This window comes from Oncorhynchus nerka, linkage group LG15, assembly GCF_034236695.1.
Source record: "Oncorhynchus nerka isolate Pitt River linkage group LG15, Oner_Uvic_2.0, whole genome shotgun sequence".
Taxonomy (NCBI): domain Eukaryota; kingdom Metazoa; phylum Chordata; class Actinopteri; order Salmoniformes; family Salmonidae; genus Oncorhynchus; species Oncorhynchus nerka.
The window spans coordinates 69701544-69722984 of record NC_088410.1 but is presented as its reverse complement, the minus strand read 5'-3'; the positions used below and the strand labels follow the sequence as shown (position 1 = coordinate 69722984).

The 21441-nt window shown below is 46.9% G+C and overlaps 1 protein-coding gene across 4 annotated transcripts in view; it reads left to right on the top strand.

The window, feature by feature from the left end:
• LOC115143240 (transcription factor SOX-13-like) overlaps positions 1–20417 on the top strand; it is a 47330-nt gene extending 26913 nt beyond the window's left edge. For 3 of the 4 annotated variants that reach the window (XM_029683412.2, XM_029683413.2, XM_029683410.2), the window contains exons 2-14: positions 7889–8108; positions 8311–8425; positions 8838–8924; positions 9113–9285; positions 9396–9464; positions 9568–9682; positions 11394–11467; positions 13611–13773; positions 15644–15762; positions 16549–16654; positions 16906–17076; positions 19362–19578; positions 20027–20417. In XM_029683412.2, coding sequence (XP_029539272.1) covers positions 7890–8108; positions 8311–8425; positions 8838–8924; positions 9113–9285; positions 9396–9464; positions 9568–9682; positions 11394–11467; positions 13611–13773; positions 15644–15762; positions 16549–16654; positions 16906–17076; positions 19362–19578; positions 20027–20300 — 1902 coding nt within the window. In that variant the 5' untranslated portion in view covers position 7889 and the 3' untranslated portion in view covers positions 20301–20417. The remainder of the gene's footprint in view (positions 1–7888; positions 8109–8310; positions 8426–8837; positions 8925–9112; positions 9286–9395; positions 9465–9567; positions 9683–11393; positions 11468–13610; positions 13774–15643; positions 15763–16548; positions 16655–16905; positions 17077–19361; positions 19579–20026) is intronic. The other variant, XM_029683411.2, reaches the window with a different exon arrangement.
• Positions 20418–21441: the final 1024 nt, after the last annotated feature.

Genomic DNA, 21441 nt, shown 5'->3' with positions numbered 1-21441 from the left:
AAAGGGTTTAAACACTGTTTCCCATGCTTGTTCAATGAACCATAAACAATTAATGAACATGCACCTGTGGAACGGTCGTTAAGACACTAACAGCTTACAGACGGTGGGCAATTAAGGTCACACAAACTTAGGACACTGAAGAGGCCGTTCTACTGACTCTGAAAAACACCAAAAGAAAGATGCCCAGGGTCCCTGCTCATCTGTGTGAACGTGCCTTAGGCATGCCACAAGGAGGCATGAGGACTACAGATGTGACCAGGGCAATAAATTGCAATGTCTGTACTGTGAGACACTTAAGACAGCGCTACAGGGAGACCGGACATACAGCTGATAGTCCTCGCAGTGGCAGACCACATGTAACAACACCTGCACAGGATCGGTACATCTGAACATCACATCTGCGGGACAGGTACAGGATGGCAACAACAACTGCCCGAGTTACACCAGGAACGCACAATCCCTCCATCAGTGCTCAGACTGTCTGCAATACTCTGAGTGAGGCTGGACTGAGGGCTTGTAGGCCTGTTGTAAAGGCAGGTTCTCACCAGACATTACCGGCAACAACGTCGCCTATGGGCACAAACCCACGATCGCTGGACCAAACAAGACTGGCAAAAAGTGCTCTTCTCTGGCGAGTCGCGGTTTTGTCTCACCAGGGGTGATGGTCAGATTTGCGTTTATCGTCGAAGGAATGAGCGTTACGCCGAGGCCTGTACTCTGGAGCGGGATCGACTTGGAGGTGGAGGGTCCGTCATTGTCTGGGGCGGTGTGTCACAGCATCATCGGACTGAGCTTGTTTCCATTGCAGGCAATCTCAAAGCTGTGCGTTACAGGGAAGACATCTTCCTCCCTCATGTGGTACCCTTTCTGCAGGCTCATCCTGACATGACCCTCCAGCATGACAATGCCACCAGCCATACTGCTCGTCCTGTGCGTGATTTCCTGCAAGACAGGAATGTCAGTGTTCTGCCATGGCCAGCGAAGAGCCCGGATCTCAATCCCATTGAGCACGTCCGGGACCTGTTGGATCGGAGGGTGAGGGCTAGACCCATTCCCTCCAGAAATGTCTGGGAATTTGCAGGTGCCTTGGTGGAAGAGTGGGGTAAAATCTCACCACAAGAACTGTCAAATCTGGTGCAGTCCATGAGGAGGAGATGCACTGCAGTACTAAATGCAGCTGGTGGCCACACCAGATACTGACTGTTACTTTTGATATTGACCCCCTTTTTCAGGGACATTATTCAATTTCTGTTAGTCACATGTCTGTGGAACTCGTTTAGTTTTTCTCTCAGTTGTTGAATCTTATTATGTTCATACAAATATTTACACATGTTACATTTGCTGAAAATAAACACAGTTGACAGTGAGGGGGTGCTTCTTTTTCTGCTGAGTTTACATCTACACTACATGACCAAAAGTATATGGACACTCGTTAAACATCTCATTCCAAAATTATGGGAATTAATATGGAGTTGGTCCCCCCTTTGGTGGTATAACAGCCTCCACTCTTCTGGGAAGGCTTTCCACTAAATGTTGGAACATTGCTGCAGGGACTTGCTTCCATTTAGCCACGAGCATTCGTGAGGTCGTGCACCTATGTTGGATGATTAGGCGTGGCTCGCAGTCGGCGTTCCAATTCATCCCAAAGGTGTTTGTTGGGGTTGAGGTCAGGGCTCTGTGAAGGCCAGTCAGGTTCTTCCACAACGATCTCAACAAACCATTTCTGTATGGACCTCACTTTGTGCATGGGGGCATTGTCATGCTGCAACAGGAAAGGGCCTTCCCCAAACTGTTGCCACAATTTTGGAAGCACAGACTCATCTAGAATTTCATTGTATGCTGCAGCATTAAGATTTCCTATCACTGGAACTAACCATGAAAAACAGCCCCAGACAATTATTCCTCCTCCACTAAACTTTACAGTTGGCACTATGCATTCGTGCAGGTAGCCTTCTCCTGGCATCCGCCAAACCCAAATTCGTCAGTCGGACTGGCAGATGGTGAAGCGTGATTCATCAAGCCAGAGAACGCATCAGCTCAACTGCTGTGCCCTATAATAATAATTTGAATGATTTGAATAATTTGATCTGCATAGTCTCATAAAGAGAAGCATGTTAAACTAGCCCAGAGCCCTAGGTAGTCTATTAGGCCACTATCAGACACTACTCTGCATACTCAGCCTATTGCATATTTACTTGCTTCAAGATGTCCAAGCAAGCTAAGGTAAATGAACTAAATGACTATTGCCCTGTGGCATACCTCTGTCATCACGAAGCGCTTTGAGAGGCTGGTGAATGACGAAATCACCTCCATCTTGCCAGACACACTAGGCCAACTACAATTTGAAATCGCTGTTGCACTGCACATCGTCCTATCCCACCAGGACAACAGGACTACCTATGTGAGAATGCTGTTCATCGACTACAGCTCTGCTTTCAGCACCATAGTGCCCAGCAAGCTTGTCACTAAGCTCAGGGCCCTGGGTATGAACCCCACCCTGTGCAACTGGGTCTTTGACTTCCTCACGGGCCGACCCCAGGTGGGTGTATGGGTAGGAAACAACACCTCTGCCACGCTGATCCTCAAAATGTGAGGCCCCCCAGGGATGTGTGCTCAGCCCCCTCCAGTACTCTCTGTTTGCATTTCCTGTACTCCCATGACTGCATGGCTACGCACAACTCCAACTCAATCATCAAGTTTGCTGACGACTGCTTACAGGGAAGAGGTTAGAGCACTGGAGGAGAGGTGCCAGGAAAATAACCTCTCCATTAATGTAAAAAAACAACAAAGGAGCTGATTGTGGGCAACCGGAGACCGAGGAGGGAGGACCTGAAATGGTCCCACCACACCGACACCAAGAAGAAGAAGAAGAAGGTGCATAAGCACCTCTACAACCTCAGGCGGCTAAAGAAATTTGGCATGGCCACTAAGACCCTGACAAACTTCTATAGAAGTGCACCACCCTAAACTGAATGGCTCTCCAGAGGGTGGTGCGGTCACCAAGAGCATGCTGATTTCCCTCCAGGACACTTCCAGCACTGTGTCAAAGGAAGGCCAACAGATCATCAAGGACCTCTGCCACCCGAGTCGCGGTCTGTTCACTCTACGACCATCTAGCAGAAAGAGACAGTACAGGCGCATTAAAGCCAAAAGACTGGAAAAACAGCTTTTATCTGGAGAGTATCTACTGCTGTACATATCATTCTTAGTATATACACTGCTCAAAAAAATAAAGGCAAAACTAAAATAACACATCCTAGATCTGAATGAATGAAATATTATTATTAAAAACTTTTTTCTTTACATAGTTGAATGTGCTGACAACAAAATCCCACAAATTATCAATGGAAATCAAATGTCTCAACCCATGGAGGTCTGGATTTGGAGTCACACTCAAAATTAAAGTGGAAAACCACACTACAGGCTGATCCAACTTTGATGTGATGTCCATAAAACAAGTCAAAATGAGGCTCAGTAGTGTGTGTGGCCTCCACGTGCCTGTATGACCTCTGCCAACTCCTGGACAGCCTGTGGTGCAGCGTGGCGTTGGTGGATGGAGCGAGACATGATGTCCCAGCTGTGCTCAATTGGATTCAGGTCTGGGGAACGGGCGGGCCAGTCCATAGCATCAATGCCTTCCTCTTGCAGGAACTGCTGACACACTCCAGCCACATGAGGTCTAGCATTATCTTGCATTAGGAGGAACCCAGGGCCAACCACACCAGCATATGGTCTCACAAGGGGTCTGAGGATCTCATCTCGGTAGCTAATGGCAGTCAGGCTACCTCTGGCGAGCACATGGAGGGCTATGCGGCCCCCCCAAAGAAATGCCACCCCACACCATGACTGACCCACCGCCAAACCGGTCATGCTGGAGGATGTTGCAGGCAGCAGAACGTTCTCCACGGCATCTCCAGACTCTGTCACATCTGTCACATGTGCTCAGTGTGAACCTGCTTTCATCTGTGAAGAGCACAGGGCGCCAGTGGCGAATTTGCCAATCTTGGTGTTCTCTGGCAAATGCCAAACGTCCTGCACGGTGTTGGACTGTAAGCACAACCCCCACCTGTGGACGTCTGGCCCTCATACCACCCTCATGGAGTCTGTTTCTGACCGTTTGAGCAGACACATGCACATTTGTGGCCTGCTGGAGGTCATTTTGCAGGGCTCTAGCAGTGCTCCTCCTGCTCCTCCTTGCACAAAGGCGGAGGTAGCGGTCCTGCTGCTGGGTTGTTGCCCTCCTACGGCCTCCTCCACGTCTCCTGATGTACTGGCCGTCTCATGCTACCACTAGAGTGAAAGCACTGCCAGCATTCAAAAGTGACCAAAACATCAGCCAGGAAGCAGAGCATATTGGGGGTGTCTTGCTAAATGCCTATAATTTCCACCTGTTGTCTATTTCATTTGCACAACAGCATGTGAAATGTATTGTCAATCAGTGTTGCTTCCTAAGTGGACAGTTTGATTTCACAGAAGTGTGATTGACTTGGAGTTACATTGTGTTGTTTAAGTGTTCCCTTTATTTTTTGAGCAGTGTATTTTGGGTGTATATACGCATAGATTGCATTTGGATAACTGATAGTGTTATTTGGGTGGTTAACTGTATTCTTCCTGACATTCCTGAGTTATTATTTTTATAATGGATTGTTATTATTTGTGTACTTGTTTTTGACATTTTTACTTCATTTTTCAGAGGTAGTAACATACTCATTTTGCTGCACCTGCTATAACATATGCTAAACTGTGTAAGTGTTGATATTCAACTTATTCAAATCACACTTTGCAATTCACAAATCCACATGCACACAAGTTCCGCATGGATGCAGTTTGTTATAAACATGGAAGGTGTACATGTACCTTAGATTTGTGTGGAGAGCACTGATAAGCTGTGGAGGGCTGAGGTGAGGCGAGCCCAAGCATTGTCTGAGCTGTGACGCTACGGCATTGTTTAACTCTAAGATTAGATGTGTTGGACCCCAAACTCAGAAAACACACACACCTTAATGCATACCTGGCTGTCAGCAGGTCTGTGACTCAGATTCTGGGCATGCCTTTGTGTTGGACACACAGGCAGAGCGGTGAGACACCCTCTCGCACGCACGCACGCACGCACGCACGCACGCACGCACGCACGCACGCACGCACGCACGCACGCACGCACACACGCACACACGCACACACGCACGCACACACACACACACAAAACCAACCACTTTGGAACGCTGATGAGAAGCCCAGGAACAACTTCCTGTGCTCCACAGCAGGATGCTGAATGCCACCAACACCCCCACAGGGAAACCTCATCACTCCTTAAACATAGGAACAGTAAAATGAACAGAGTGTTTGAGGTGAAGAAGAAAAGCTTGAGGTGTGTAGAGGAAAGGGATTTGAGTGGATTCTGAAGGTTGTTGCATGTTTGCCCATCCTCTATAACCTAGTGGTTAAGGGGGTTTGGCCAGTAACCGAAAGGTCGCTGGTTCGACTCTGATTCAGCAAGTGGAAAAATCTGTCATTCTGCCCAATAACCCCCAACAGCAACTGCTCCCATGATGTCGATTAAGGCACCCTCCTGATTCAGAGGGGTTGGGTTAAATACGGAAGACACAGTTCATCTCCACCCCCTCATATACACACCCTGGGACTGGTAATCTTCAGAACCCCCCCCATATTATTTAAAAGGTTTTGGTGAATGGATTGGTTCACATCTCACTCACTCACTATAGCACTCACACACAGGTTTAGAGCCGTGGCCTCTGGAAGGCAGGTGGCTTTGTTAGAGACAGAATATGAGAGGGGGAACGGGGGGAGGAACTCTAATCACTATGCTCTCGGCAGAATGGTGGCGCTCTGCATTTTCCCCCGGTCCCGGAGTCGGTCGGCACATTCCGCTGGCATTGTTATCTGCACTGTTTCCTGCGGCCGCGGCTTTTGTCCGTCTTTTGCCCATTGTCCCGGCTTCCTTTGTTCCCTCCGTCTAACAATGGCTTTTTTCTCTCCCTTTATTTCTATATATGTGCACTTTTCGCCCTGTGTGTTCTGTTTGTTTTGTTCTCCTGTCTGGCGTGCCTTTCTCTCCTCCTGCAGCGGAGGTGCCTTTCTCTCCTCCTGCAGCGGAGGTGCTTTTCTTTCCTCCTGCAGCGGAGGTGCTTTTCTTTCCTCCTGCAGCGGAGGTGCTTTTCTTTCCTCCTGCAGCGGAGGTGCTTTTCTCTCCTTCTGCAGCGGAGGTGCTTTTCTTTCCTCCTGCAGCGGAGGTGCTTTTCTTTCCTCCTGCAGCGGAGGTGCTTTTCTTTCCTCCTGCAGCGGAGGTGCTTTTCTTTCCTCCTGCAGCGGAGGTGGGGAAAAAACGCAGCTAAAGTCAGAGTTCATTAAGGTTCAGCCTCTCTCTCTCTCTCTGCTCTCTTAGCCTGTCCTTCACTCCATCTCTCTCTTTCACTCTTTCTCTCCATCTCTCGGTGTCTTTCTGTTCGTGTGTGTTTGATGTGCAGAGTCTTCGCCTTGTCATGATGATTAACTTTCCCTGAGACCTACAATGTCTCCCAAACTAGAAGTTTGGTTTTCAAGGTACAGTTGACTTGTGTTTGTGTGACATATTCACAGTATGTCTTTGTTCCCTACGCAAAGCAGGGGTTTCTATACACGCGCACACACACCCAAAGCTCAGAGACCCAGAGATGGTCACGCCTGGAAAGCTTATGGTCACATTACAGAGAAAGGTGGTCTGTGTGTGTGTGTGTGTGTGTGTGTGTGTGTGTGTGTGTGTGTGTGTGTGTGTGTGATGCGCGGGTTGCAAACTTTACCAATGTCAACTAGATTGAATCCTTCCTTCTATCGATCTATTACATTATTCTGTTGAGCAGGTGTTAATATAACGTTAGTCTTCTCGGGCAACATAATGACAAAAGAGAAGCTACATTTATCTAATTGTAGACAAGTTGATTAACACAGCCTACCAAACTGTCAGAAATTATAAGCAGAAACATATGTATATCAGGCCCCCCAAAAATATCCTGCATCCCCTGTCAAAAATGTGTGCTGTTGTGCAGTCACTCTGGTAAGGCTAGAGGCATGAGGGCAGAACAGCATTCGCGTTGCTTTCCCCCTACGTCAAATCAAATGTTATTTGCCACAAGGGCCGAATAAAACCAGGGTCGTCCTTACAGTGAAATGCTTACTTACAAGCCCTTAACCAACAATGCAGTTTTAAGAAAAATAAGTAAGTAAAAATAACAGATAATTAAAGAGCAGCAGTAAAATAACAGCAGTAAGGCTGTATACAGGGGGTACGGTACGGGTACAGAGTCAATGTGTGGGGGCACAGGTTAGTCGAGGTAATTGAGGTAATATGTACATGTAGGTTGAGTTAAAGTGACTATGCATAGATAATAAACAGAGAGTAGAAGTAGCAGCATAAAAGAGGGGGGGGGGACAAAGCAAATAGTCTGAGTAGCCATTTGCAGAGTCTTATGGCTTGTTAAGATCCTTTTGGACCTAGACTTGGGGCTCCGGTACCGCTTACGGTGGGTGCAGTAGAAGAGAGAACAGTCTGAGTAGGGTAGCTGGAGTCTTTAACAATTTTTAGGGCCTTCCTCTGACACCGCCTGGTATAGAGGTCCTGGATGGCAGGAAGCTTGGCCCCAGTGATGTACTGGGCCGTACGCACTACGCTCTGTAGTGCCTTGCGGTCGGAGGCCGAGCAGTTACCATACCAGGCAGTGACGCAACACTCGATGGTGCAGCTGTAGAACTTTTTCAGGATCTGAAGACCCATGACAAATCTTTTCAGTCTCCTGAGGGGGAATATTCCATGTGAGCAAGCCTATCTATTCACCTGAACGGTTCTTCTGCCCCTCACACCACTATTTGTATTCCCCCCCCATTTTCCTCCCAGAATGGTGGAGCCCAGTCCCCCAGCGCTGCATCTCCATGCCAGCGGTGATGTCAGCATGGTGGGCGTCAGTGTGAAGTTGGAGGAGTCTGGAGGAGAAGGGGGAGGAGCCCATACCAGGGCAGAGCAGCTCTCCTCTCCTGCCTGTGATTGGTCAGGACATCAGCCAATGGAACGACCAGAGTCTAGACAGCTGACTCCTCCCCTCTCCCGCTCACCCTCAGTAATAAACTTATCCCATTTTTTTCATGTTTAAACAATCTTTAAAAAAAAAAGTTTATCCAGGTCTGCTTCCCAATCCCACTAGTCCTTGCCTATAGGCACTTGTGCAGATCTGGTTGTACTATGTTTATCACAGACAAGCTAGCTACAGTTTGTTAGCTATATGATTGTGTTCTAACAATGTTTTCCCCTGTCCTTGGTAGGAGGGCTCTCCTGGTAAGGAACAGCTTCTCAGACAGAGTCCTGTTGGGATGAAGGGGGGCAGCAGGGGGTACAACCACCGACCAGAGGGACACATGCACCCCACTGTCAGCGAAGGTATGGCAAACCTACACCTCGTCTGCGCCCCCAGTGTAATCTGTTTCTGATCATCACTTTGCTCAATAGAGATCTCTCCCGTACATTGATAGAGGTGAAGGTGTTGAGTTCTGTTTTACAATGCATCCCATTTAGACTCTGAGAAGGCCAGAAGAGTTTTAGCTCTGTGTGCTCATGTTTGTGCTCCTGTTCATTGGCTACAGAATTGCATTGAATTTCCCTTGGCTGTTTTTATTTTTAAAGAGAAAGTACACAAAGTACCTTTCTATTGGAATCCTTACAAAGTAGCAGACCTTGAAATTTGAACTACTGCATTGATTCACACACGTACACAATCTAATTCCGTTGTTCATACAATATGGTGGCTGAACAACAACAAGTAACACATATTTGTTCTGCTTCCTGTTGGCAGTCATGCCCACCATAGAGAAGCTTCTGAGTGTGGACTGGAGGGAGAAATTTCTGGACAAAAGCCCCCTGGGAGGCAACCACCTGAAAGGTGAGCTTTTACCCCTAACCCTTGACCTTTTACCTCTCACCCATCAGTGCGTGTCCTTCCGGTCTCTCCACCTGTCTGTCAGTCTCTGCTTGCCTGCCCGTCTGCTTCCTATATCTAATTGTGTCTCTATGTATAATCATGTTTGTACTCCTTTCTCTTTCTTGTTCTCTCTCCTCCTTCCTTCCCAGGCACTCCAGAGTCTCTGGCAGAGAAGGAGCTGCAGTTGTTATTGATGATCAACCAGCTGGGTGGTCTGAGGGAGCAGCTGCTGGGAGCCCACTCTGAGCAGAGGAACATGGCTGCCTTGCTGCTGGAGAAACAACAGCAGCAGATGGAGCTGGCCAGACAGCAGCAGGAACAGGTGATCCTGACCTCTGACCCCTGGCACAACTCACACACTCTGACCCCCAAACCATAACATTGACCATCACCTGAGTGTACCTGGACTAAGCTTTGTGTGGTTAATTCCAGATTGCCAAACAGCAGCAGCAGTTGATCCAGCAGCAGCACAAAATCAACCTGCTTCAGCAACAGATCCAGGTGAGACGAGACCTCTACAAATGACATGCTATTTTCATAACAGAATTTAGAAGTGACTTTGGGGTGGGACTGACCTTGTGCCCTCTGTCTGACCTGGTCTCAGCAGGTTAACATGCCCTACGTGATGATCCCAGCCTTCCACCCCAACACCCAGCAACTCCCTGTCACTGCCGACAACCAGATGACCATGCCTCTGCAGCCAATCCCCTGCAAGCCAGGTGAGTCACACCCGCTCTAGCTTTTTTGCTCGGTGTGGATGTTGCCTGTAATCCATGGCTTCTGGTTGGGATATGTATGTACGGTCACTGTGGGGACGACGTCGTCGATGCACTTATTGATGAAGCCGGTGACTGAGGTGCTATACTCCCTAATGCCTTTGGATGAATCCCGGAACATATTGCAGTCTGTTCTAGCAAACCAGTCCTGTAGTGTAGCATCCGTGTCATCTGACCACTTCTGTATTGAGCGAGTCACTGGTACTTCCTGCCTAAGTTTTTACTTGTAAGCAGGATTCAGGAGGATATAATTATAGTCAGATTTGCCAAATGGAGGGCGAGGGAGAGCTTTGTAAAGGTGGTCTAGAGTTATTTTTTTCTTTCTTTTTTTCTCAGGTTGCACATGTGACATTCTGGTAGAAATTAGGTCAAACGGATTTAAGTTTGTCTGCATTAAAATCCCTGGCCACTAGGAGCACCTCTTTTGGATGAACATTTTCTTGTTTGCTTATGGCCTTCTACAGCTCGTTGAGTGCGGTCTTAGTATCAACATCGGTTTGTGGTGGTAAATAGATGGCTACGAAAAAAATACATTAACTTTCTTGGTAGATAGTGTGGTCTACAGCTTATCATGAGGTACTCAGGCGAGCAATACCTCGAGACTTCCTTAATATTAGACATTGCGCACCAGCTGTTATTGCCAAACAGACCCCCACCCCTCATCTTACCAGACGTAGCTGTTCTGTCCTGCCGATGCCCAAAACCCAGCCAACTGTATATTATCCGTGTCGTCGTTCAGCCACGACTCGGTGAAGCATAAGATATTATCGTTTTTAATGTCCCGTTGTTAAGAGAGTCTCGAACGGAGATCATCCAGTTTATTCTCCAGTGATTGCACGTTGGCCAGTAGAACGGATGGTGAAGGCGGGTTACCCACTCGCCGACAAATTCTTACAAGGCACCCCGATCACCGCCCCTTGTATTTCCGTCTTTTCTTCACGTGAATGACGGCGATTTAGGCCTGGTCTCGGAGAGGCTGTAAATCCTTTGCGTCGGACTCATTAAAGATAAAATCTTTGTCCAGTTCGATGTGAGTAATCGCTGTTCTGATATCCTCAAAGCTCATTTCAGTCATAAGAGACATTAGCAGCAACATTATGTACAAAATAAGTGTCAAACGATGTGAAAACACACCAAATAGCACAATTGGTTAGGATGGCTCCCGTAAAACGGCAGCCATCCTCTCCATTAATTCCAAGGCCCAGCTGCAGTGCTTCCAAAAAAGGAGGGTAGATTGGGGCCCATTGGTGGGCTGTGACATGGTTTAGATTACTCACTGGTTCATTATAAACACTCAATCCTCTCATACACTATGAAAACAAAAAAGTTACATGCTGACATCAAGTGATCTCTGCAGACTTTTAATGTATCATCAATGTCAATCTGAAACAACAAAACAATGGTCAATTTAGCATCTCTGTTTTGTTTATCTTGTTGCTATGTACTGTATAAGTTGCTATAGAAGGAGCAGCAGTCCCTTTCAGATTGTATTGTGGTAAGTAACCTCAGTCAAACCCCCTTTTCCCCTGCTCATACACTTCAATCTGTGGTGGAGTCGGCATGATGATAGTACAGATAATGTCTAGATGTTATTGATTCTGTTCCCTTGTGACAGAGATTGTGAAGCTTTCATCTCCCCCTTCTTATTTTGCAGTGGACTATCCCATGCAGCTGCTGCAGAACTCTCACTCCACCCCTGTGAAAAGGCCCAGTGGTACCTTCCGTCAGGTAGTGCTTTTCATCTATTACTATACTAAAACTATACTATACTGTACAGTAAGTCCTTTTCCAGATGGAATAAAATAAGGTGAATTGGAAAGTAACCAAATGGTGTCAATAAAGACAGGTTAATGCTTTCTCTGCTTTATACAGTGCATACGGAAAGTATTCAGAACCTTGACTTTTACATTTTGTTACTTTACGGCCTTATTATAAAATGGATTAAATAGTTTTTTCCCCCTCATCAATCTACACACAATACCCCATAATGACAAAGCAAAAACTTTCTTTTTTTGAATTTTTTGCAAATGTAATAAATATTAAAAACGGATATCACATTTACATAGGTATTCAGACCCTTTACTCAGTACTTTGTTGAAGCGTTGTTAAAGGAATTATATTCCTATTTAAAAGCACCTTTGGCAGCGATTAGAGCCTTGAGTCTTCTTGGGTATGACGCTACAAGCTTGACACACCTGTATTTGGAGAGTTTCTCCCGTTCTTCTCTGCAGATCCTCTCAAGCTCTGTAAGGTTGGATGGGGAGCGCGCTGCACAGCTATTTTCAGGTCAAGATGTTCGATCGGGTTCAAGTCTGGGATCTGGCTGGGCCACTCAAGGACATTCAGAGACTTGTTCCGAAGCCACTCTGACGTTGTCTTGGCTGTGTGCTTAGGGTCGTTGTGCTGTTAGGTGAACCTTCATCCCAGTCTGAGGTCCTGAGCGCTCCGGAGTAGGTTTTCGTCAATGATCTCTCTTTACTTCGCTCCGTTCATCTTTCCGTTGATCCTGACTAGTCTCCCAGTCCCTGCTGCTGAAAAACATCCCCATAGCATGATGCTGCCACCACCATGCTTTACCGTAGGGATGGTGCCAGGTTTCATTCAGGCGTGACACTTTGCATTCAGGCCAATGAGTTCAATCTTGGTTTCATCAGACCTGAGAGAATTTTTTTCTCTCTCTTTGGGGCCATGGACTCATGCTGCTTACGCCAAACCCCGAATTGCTCAGTTTGACCGGGTGGCCAGCTCTAGGAGGAGTCTCGGTGGTTCCAAACTTCTAAGAATGTTGGAGACACCTATGTTCTTGGGGATCGTCAATGCTGCAGACATGTTTTTTGGCACCCTTCGCCAGATCTTTGCCTCGACACAATCTTGTCTCGGAGCTCTACAGACAATTCCTTCGACCTCATGGCTTGGATTTTGCTCTGGCATGCGCTGTCAACTGTGGGACATTTTATAGAGACAGGTGTGTGTCCAATCAATTACATTTACCACAGGTGGACTCCAATCACGTTGTAGAAACATTTCATGGATGATCAATGGAAATCTGAACTAAATTTCAAGTCTCATAGCAAAGCGTTTGCAAAAATGTTTTTGGTTTGTCATTGTGTGTGTAGATTCTTTCAGATTTTTTTTTTTCCTCATCAATTTTAGAACAAGGCTGTAACGTAACAACATTTGAAAAAAGTGAAGGGGTCTGAATACTTTCCGAATGCACTGCACCTACAGCTGCAACCGTTGCACAGGTTACATGCCTAATACAGCACTATAGTACATGGATATTTGTATTTTGATAAGCATGTCATGTTTTTGGTAAAGGCCTGAGGTACGTATGTACCTAGGAAGGCATCTCTCTTAATACTACAGATACAGGCTGGGAGATCTTTGAAAATGCTGTCAAAACAATGCACTCCAAATGAACAATGCATGTTTCTGGTATCTGGGACAGTGAACAACTGAACAAATACACCACACCCTGTTCACAGTTGTGTGTGTGTGTGCCTTTGCGTGCACAATGCAGTCATGCTCTGTCTGCACTGTTGCACAAGTGGAAAAGGGCATCACGTAAATCACTAGACAATCACTAAACAAAAGAAAGACCGGAGAGAGAAAGCACAGACAAAAAAAAAGGCTAGACTAAAGAAACACTACAGTGAAAGGAAAGCTGTGACACACCAAATCTGTCATTCATAACCCTAACACACACACACACCCCATACATGGGTGTGTTTGTTTTTTTTGACTTTGATGAGAATTGGAAGTTGTGTGTGCGTTTATATTGACTGAACTAAGCAGTGTATTCGGAATGTGTTTTTTTGTGTTGGGCTGACACACCGCTAATTGTCTACTCTTTTGTCTTTCATCCCCTTAGGAAGCCAGCCAGCCTCTGAATCTGACCTCCAAGCCCAAGGGGATGGACATGGGGAAGAGCCCCAGCCCGCAGATCTTTGAGCTGGGCTCGCTGACTCTTCAGGGTGGGTACAGACCCAGGGACAACCATAGAGACAGCCCTTCACGGCCTGCACTTAACCTAGGTCAGTATACACACACACATACACTACATTCAAAAGTTTGGGGTCACTTAGAAATGTCCTTCTTTTTGAAAGAAGCACACATTTTTTGTCCATTTAAAATAACATAATCATCACAACATTCTTTTTGTGCTGTTCTGTGGAGGGTGTAGTAAACAGCGTTGTACGAGATCTTCAGTCTCTTGGCAATTTCTCACATGGAATAGCCTTCATTTCTCAGAACAAGAATAGATTGACGAGTTTCAGAAGAAAGTTCTTTGTTTCTGGCCATTTTGAGCCTGTAATTGAACCCACACATGCTGATGCTCCAGATACTCAACTAGTCTAAAGAAGGCCAGTTTTATTGCTTCTTTAATCAGAACAACAGTTTTACGCTGTGCACATGATTACAAAGGGGTTTTCTAATGATCAATTAGCCTTTTAAAATGATAAACTTGGATTAGCTAACACAACTTGCCATTGGAACACAGGAGTGATGGTTGCTGATAATGGGCCTCTGTACGCCTATGTAGATTATCCATAAAAAAATCAGCCATTTCCAGCTACAACAGTCATTTACAACATTAACAATGTCTACACTGTATTTCTGATCAATTTCATGTTATTTAAATGGATTTTAAAAAAAAAATTCTTTCAACAACGAGGACATTTCTAAGTGACCTCAAACTTTTTAAAATGGTAGTGCGCACACACACACGCCGGCCAGTTTGTTAGGTACATGAAAATGCTACACATGGTTCACTCCTACAGACAGTCACAAGGCCGTAACTTGCCATATAAAGTAGACAAACTGGCATTGAGGCATCCGGTTACTGTTTGATTGAACATTAGAATGGGCAAAACGAGTGACCTAAGCAACTGAGTCTGTTATGATCGTCGATGAAAGGCACGCCATTTCCAGTGTCTTAAACTGTCGACCTACTGGGCTTTTCACGCGCGAAAAGGTTTACCAAGAATGGTGTGACAAACAAAAAGCACACTGTCGCTGTGGGCAAAAACAGCTCGTTGATGAGCGAGGTCGAAAGAGAATGGCAAGAATCGTGCAAGCTAACAGGCGGGCCACAAACAGACAAATAACGGTGCTGTATAACAGTAGTGTGCAGAACGGCATCTCAGAATGCACAACTTGTCGGTCCTTGTCGGGATGGGCTATTGCAGCAGACGACCACACCGGGTTCCACTCCTATCAGCTAGAAACAAGAAGAAGCGGCTCCAGTGGGAACGCGATCACCAACACTGGACAATTGAGGAGTGGAAAAACATTGCCTGGTCCAACGAATCCTGGTTCCTGTTGCATCATACTGATGGCCGAGTCAGGATTTGGCGTAAGCAGCATGAGTCCATGGTCCCATCCTGCCTGGTGTCAACTGTACAGGCTGGTGGTGTATTGGTGTGGGGAATGTTTTCCTGGCACCCCTTAGGTCTTTTGACACCAATTGAGCAATATTTGAAAGTCACACCTTGTAGAATCCACTCCCCGAATAATTCAGGTTGTTCTGGAGGCAAATAGGGGTTACGGGCCGGTACTAGATGGGTGTACCTAATTAACTGCCTTTATGTATACGCACACACACGCCTACCTCCGCTCATGCCATTCCTCAGCTTCAGACATGTCAACACCCTGACTATGTGTGTGTGGTGAGAGAACCTGTTCCTCCTTTGACTTCAGGGCTTGTGCGCTACCATCCCCGTTTCCTCTCAGATGCAATAGGTTGTACTCTGATACGTTGACTCACTTTTATATTGACATTTGCAACCCGTTGTCGGTGCCCTGCCCATTTGAGCTGTTAATGACAATTTTTCCCTGATTTTTCTTATTTTTTTCTTTCACTCACTCACTCACTCACTCACTCACTCACTCACTCACTCACAGGTTTCCTGGGAGAGGGGGATGTGGTGACCCAGGCCATCCACGATGCCCAGCAGCTGCTGTGGAGTCATGGGCCGGGCGGAAGAGAGAGGGAGCGAGAGAGAGACTGCACTGCCAGGATGGTAAGCCATTGTCTAAAGTCACTCTCTCCTGTCACACACGCAGGCTTAGGGTCGTGGGTGGGTTCAGGGCCAGGTTTAGGGTTACAGGGATCCGTGGTCTCACAGTGGCTGTTATAGACTAGAGAATGTCTCAGCTACACACACACACTGAGAAAGTCTCAGCCATGTCCTCAAGCAGGAACAACAGCTGCTGTAAACTCATAAGTGTTTTTATAAACACTGGTGATGACTCACCTTTCTCCTTTGTCCACTGTAACACACCGCTCCCCTCCTCTCCGCCTCCTTCTCTCTCTCCTCCTCCTTTTCTCTCCAGAGTCATAGATACAGTGTTCGGCCATGAGTGTTTGAAATGTAGACTTTTCATGGACTCCACAGCGGCACCAAAATCTCCAAGACAAGTCCTTTCTTCAGCAGTGACAATGTCATGTGGAGCATTTGGTGCCATCATAGAGGAGAGTCCTTATGTCTTTCACCCCTCCGCCATCCTCTCTTTCCTTCCCTCAGGTTGAAAACACAATTCTCTCCTCCTCATCCCTCTATTTCTTGCTTTTGCGTTTCCACCCCTGCTTTCAAACACCGGCTGACATGAGAAACCTCTCCCTGCTCAGCCAGAAAGAGTGCTGTTCAACACACACACACACACACACACACACACGGAAAATGATAAATGCTCTCTTCAGACCTCTTTTTACGGCCACAACATTCAAATTTGTGTACCCATGTGGGTACAGGTGTAGGCCTGTGTCTGTCAGGTGTGTGTGTATAACTCTCTCTGTCTCTGTGTAGGAGCATAAGGAGTCTGGTCGCAGCGACAGGCTGCCACACCAAGACCGGGGAGAGAACAGACAAACCCGCCAAACCAACGAGGACCACCACAGCAGTGACTCTGAGGGTAGGCCCTCCAAAACTGCCTGATCAAAAATAACATGTGGTTTAGATGGTAGAGGGCAAGCATCATAGTAAGTCTAGAGCTTAAATGTGTTCTCCTTTCCTTTATCTACACTGGTCTGAACACACAGAGCAGGGGAAAGCAACATGGAGGATTTCTTGTCCAGTATTTGTTTTCACCTTTCCTGTTCTTTTACCAGTGAACTTGAAGGAAAGTAGATTTGTTGTTGGCCACTGACTGTCCCCCTCCTGCAGGCCCCCTGTCTGCTCCTGGTGTGGGGTTGTTTGCAGAGGTTCGCAGTCCCCCCTCCTCCGTCCACATCAAGAGGCCCATGAACGCCTTCATGGTCTGGGCCAAAGACGAGAGGCGACGTATACTACAGGCCTTCCCTGACATGCACAACTCCTCCATCAGCAAGATACTGGGTGAGCATGGACACACACACACACGGGACATAAAGCATGCACTAATTGGGATTAATAGAGTCGTATGAAATTGAATTGACATGCAAAACACACACATGCTGTCAGTCAATGAGCATTGTAATTGTGTGTTTGTGTATAGTCTTTGTATAAATATTGTTTGTGTGTGTGTATCTATTCCGGGTGTGTCACCTCCTGTAGTCCTGGCACAGAGGGGACAAGCGAGGGCACGATCTGCCACCTGCTTCCCCCGGTGACAGGAACCCCCCCGCCCACACACACACACAAATACAACCACGCACCCCTTTCCTCTGACCAAACACTCACATTCCATTCCATTGTGGAGCACTGGAGACACTCATGCTATCCCTCCTCTCCTCTCCTCTCCTCTCCTCTCCTCTCCTCTCCTCTCCTCTCCTCTCCCCTCCCCTCGTCCCCTCCCTCCTCGTCCCCTCCCTCCCCATCGAAAGTAGTTAAGCTAACTCCTTTCTCTGGAAGTCTGTGTCCAACTAGTTTCAAGTCTTAATGTCACGAGCACAAGTGCAGTGGAATGCTTTCTTGCCAGCTCTAAACCCAACAATACTGTAGTACTAAAAATAACAGAAGGTAGAACAAAAAACATACGAGAAATAAAATTAGAAATGAGAAGAACAGGAGAAAGTAAGAAGCTATATACAGGGTCAGTATCCAACATTATATTTACAATGTGCAGGGATACTGGAGTGATGGAGGTAGATACAGTTGAAGTCAGAAGTTTACATACACCTTAGCCAAATACATTTAAACTCAGTTTTTCACAATTCCTGACATTTAATCCTAGCATAAATTCTCTGTCTTAGGTCAGTTAGGATCACCACTTTATTTTAAGAATGTGAAATGTCAGAATAATAGTAGAGTGATTTATTTCAGATTTGATTTCTTCCATCACATTCTCAGTGGGTCAGAAGTTTACATACACTCAATTCGTATTTGGTATCATTGCCTTTAAATTGTTTAACTTGGGTCAAATGTTTCAGGTAGCCTTTCACAAGCTTCCCACAATAAGTTGGGTGAATTTTGGCCCATTCCTCATGACAGAGCTGGTGAAACCGAGTCAGGTTTGTAGGCCTCCTTGCTCACACACGCTTTTTCAGTTCTGCCCACATATTTTCTATGGGATTGAGGTCAGGGCTTTGTGATGGCCACTCCAATACCTTTACTTTGTTGTCCTTAAGCCTTTTTGCCACAACTTTGGAAGTGTGCCTGGGGTCAATGTCCATTTGGAAGACCCATTTGCGACCAAGCTTTAACTTCCTGACTGATGTCGCTTAATATATCCACATAATTTTTCTTCCTTATGATACCATCTATTTTGTGAAGTACACCAGTCCCTCCTGCAGCAAAGCATCCCCACAACATGATGCTGCCACCCCCTTGGGATGGTGTTCTTCGGCTTGCAAGTCTCCCCCTTTTTCCTCCAAACATAACGATGGTCATTATGGCCAAACAGTTATATTTTTGTTTCATCAGACCAGAGGATGGATGATCTTTGTCCCCATGTGCAGTTTGCTAACCGTAGTCTGGCTACAGCCACGCACCCCTTTCCTCTGACCAAACACTCACATTCCATTCCATTGTGGAGCACTGGAGACACTCATGCTATCCCTCCTCTCCTCTCCCAACTAACTTACAAGGGTCAACTCACTGGTAAATAGCTAACGGCTACAGTCTTATTTATGGCTTGGGCATAGAATCTGTTCAGGAACCTGTTGGTATCAGACCATATGCACCCGTACTGCTTGCCATGCAGAAGCAGAGAGAACAGTCTATGGCTTGGTTGGTTGCTGTCTTTAATGATTTTCCGGGCATTCCTTTCACACCGTCTGATATAAAGGTCATGGATGGCAGGGAGCTTGGCCCCAGTGATGTACTGGGCTGTCCGCACCACCCTCTGTAGTGCCACGCGATAGAGGGCGGTGCTGTTGCCATACCAAGCAGTGGTGCAGCTGTAGAACTTTTTGAGGATTTGAGGGCCAATACCAAACCTTTTCAACCTCTGAGGGGGAAGAAGTTATGTCTCGCTTTCTTCACAACTGTGCGCACGTGTGTGGACCATTTTAAGTCCTTAGTGATTTGGACACAGAGGAACTTGAAGCTCTCGACCCACTTCAATGCAACCCCGTCTCCAATGCTGCCCCCCCCCTTTCCTAACTAGGAAAAGCCTATGTATTCTTGTACAGAAAGTCCTCTGTTCTTTAGTCTGACATTGTCTCTGTCTCTGTTTTGTCTGTGTCCCTCCTTCCCTCCAGGAACTAGATGGAAGTCTATGTCTAACCAGGAGAAGCAGCCCTACTATGAGGAGCAGGCCAGGCTGAGCCGACAGCACCTGGAGCGTTACCCCGACTACAAATACAAGCCCCGCCCCAAACGCACCTGCATCGTGGAGGGGCGGAGACTCAGGGTGGGCGAGTACAAAGCCATGATGAAGAGCAGGAGACAGGAGCAGAGAGGGGCATACACACACAGGTAACACACACTGGAGATGATGTTCTGTTAGAGATTGGCTCTGATAGTGAAGAGAACCTGAGTTGATTTTATGCAGAGAGCTCTTAGCGAAACAAACTCTGCTCTAGTCCCTCGTGCTTTTTCTGTAAGAACACAAACAAACCCACTGTGGTTAAATAGAAATGCAGGCCTACAGCTGGTTATGTCTTCTATCATAGACAACAATAGAGCAGAGTTTTATTCACTATGACTGTAAAACTGCTCTTGAGTAACAGCAGCTTCGAGGGGTTTGTTCTCTTCAGTCCAGTCCTCTTCTCTGGGTATGGACATGTCCTGAGACATGGTGGTAGACTCCTACATACAACCATGCCTCAGGGCAAACACCTATCCAGTCCTTTCAGATTTAGACAAGGATTTGGGAATTGTTGTACATTCCAGCACCAACGTCCTGTCTCTGTCTGCCTTCCAGTCAATCAGAGCCGCAGAAGCTGCACTACGCCCCAGGCGAGGGCCAATACCCAGGCGGCGGTGGAACGGTCTCCATGCCGACGGTGCCATTCCACCCCGCGCTATTGGAGCACTACCTGCCACGAGGGTTGGAGGCTCCGCCTCCTCGCAGACTTGACGGGCAGATCACACCCACTCCCCTCCACAGAGAGAGGGAGAGACCACCGTACAGCGAGGGGGAGGAGAGTGACAGAGGAGAGAGGAGTGAGGGAGAGCTAGTTCTCCTCACTGACTGAGTGGGAGAGAGGAAGGGAGAGTTTTTAATAGGGTTAAAGGAGTAAGGGAGAGCTAGTTCTCCTCACTGACTGACTGAGTGGGAGAGAGGAAGAGAGTTTTTAATAGGGATAAAGGAGTAAGGGAGAGCTAGTTCTCCTCACTGACTGAGTGGGAGAGAGGAAGGGAGAGTTTTTAATAGGGATAAAGGAGTAAGGGAGAGCTAGTTCTCCTCGCTGACTGAGTGGGAGAGAGGAAGGGAGAGTTTTTAATAGGGATAAAGGAGTAAGGGAGAGCTAGTTCTCCTCACTGACTGACTGAGTGGGAGAGAGGAAGGGAGAGTTTTTAATAGGGATAAAGGAGTAAGGGAGAGCTAGTTCTCCTCACTGACTGACTGAGTGGGAGAGAGGAAGGGAGAGTTTTTAATAGGGATAAAGGAGTAAGGGAGAGCTAGTTCTCCTCACTGACTGAGTGGGAGAGAGGAAGGGAGAGTTTTTAATAGGGATAAAGGAGTAAGGGAGAGCTAGTTCTCCTCACTGACTGAGTGGGAGAGAGGAAGGGAGAGTTTTTAATAGGGATAAAGGAGTAAGGGAGAGCTAGTTCTCCTCACTGACTGAGTGGGAGAGAGGAAGGGAGAGTTTTTAATAGGGATAAAGGAGTAAGGGAGAGCTAGTTCTCCTCGCTGACTGAGTGGGAGAGAGGAAGGGAGAGTTTTTAATAGGGATAAAGGAGTAAGGGAGAGCTAGTTCTCCTCACTGACTGACTGAGTGGGAGAGAGGAAGAGAGAGTTTTTAATAGGGATAAAGGAGTAAGGGAGAGCTAGTTCTCCTCACTGACTGAGTGGGAGAGAGGAAGGGAGAGTTTTTAATAGGGATAAAGGAGTAAGGGAGAGCTAGTTCTCCTCGCTGACTGAGTGGGAGAGAGGAAGGGAGAGTTTTTAATAGGGATAAAGGAGTAAGGGAGAGCTAGTTCTCCTCACTGACTGACTGAGTGGGAGAGAGGAAGGAGAGTTTTTAATAGGGATAAAGGAGTAAGGGAGAGCTAGTTCTCCTCACTGACTGACTGAGTGGGAGAGAGGAAGGGAGAGTTTTTAATAGGGATAAAGGAGTAAGGGAGAGCTAGTTCTCCTCACTGACTGAGTGGGAGAGAGGAAGGGAGAGTTTT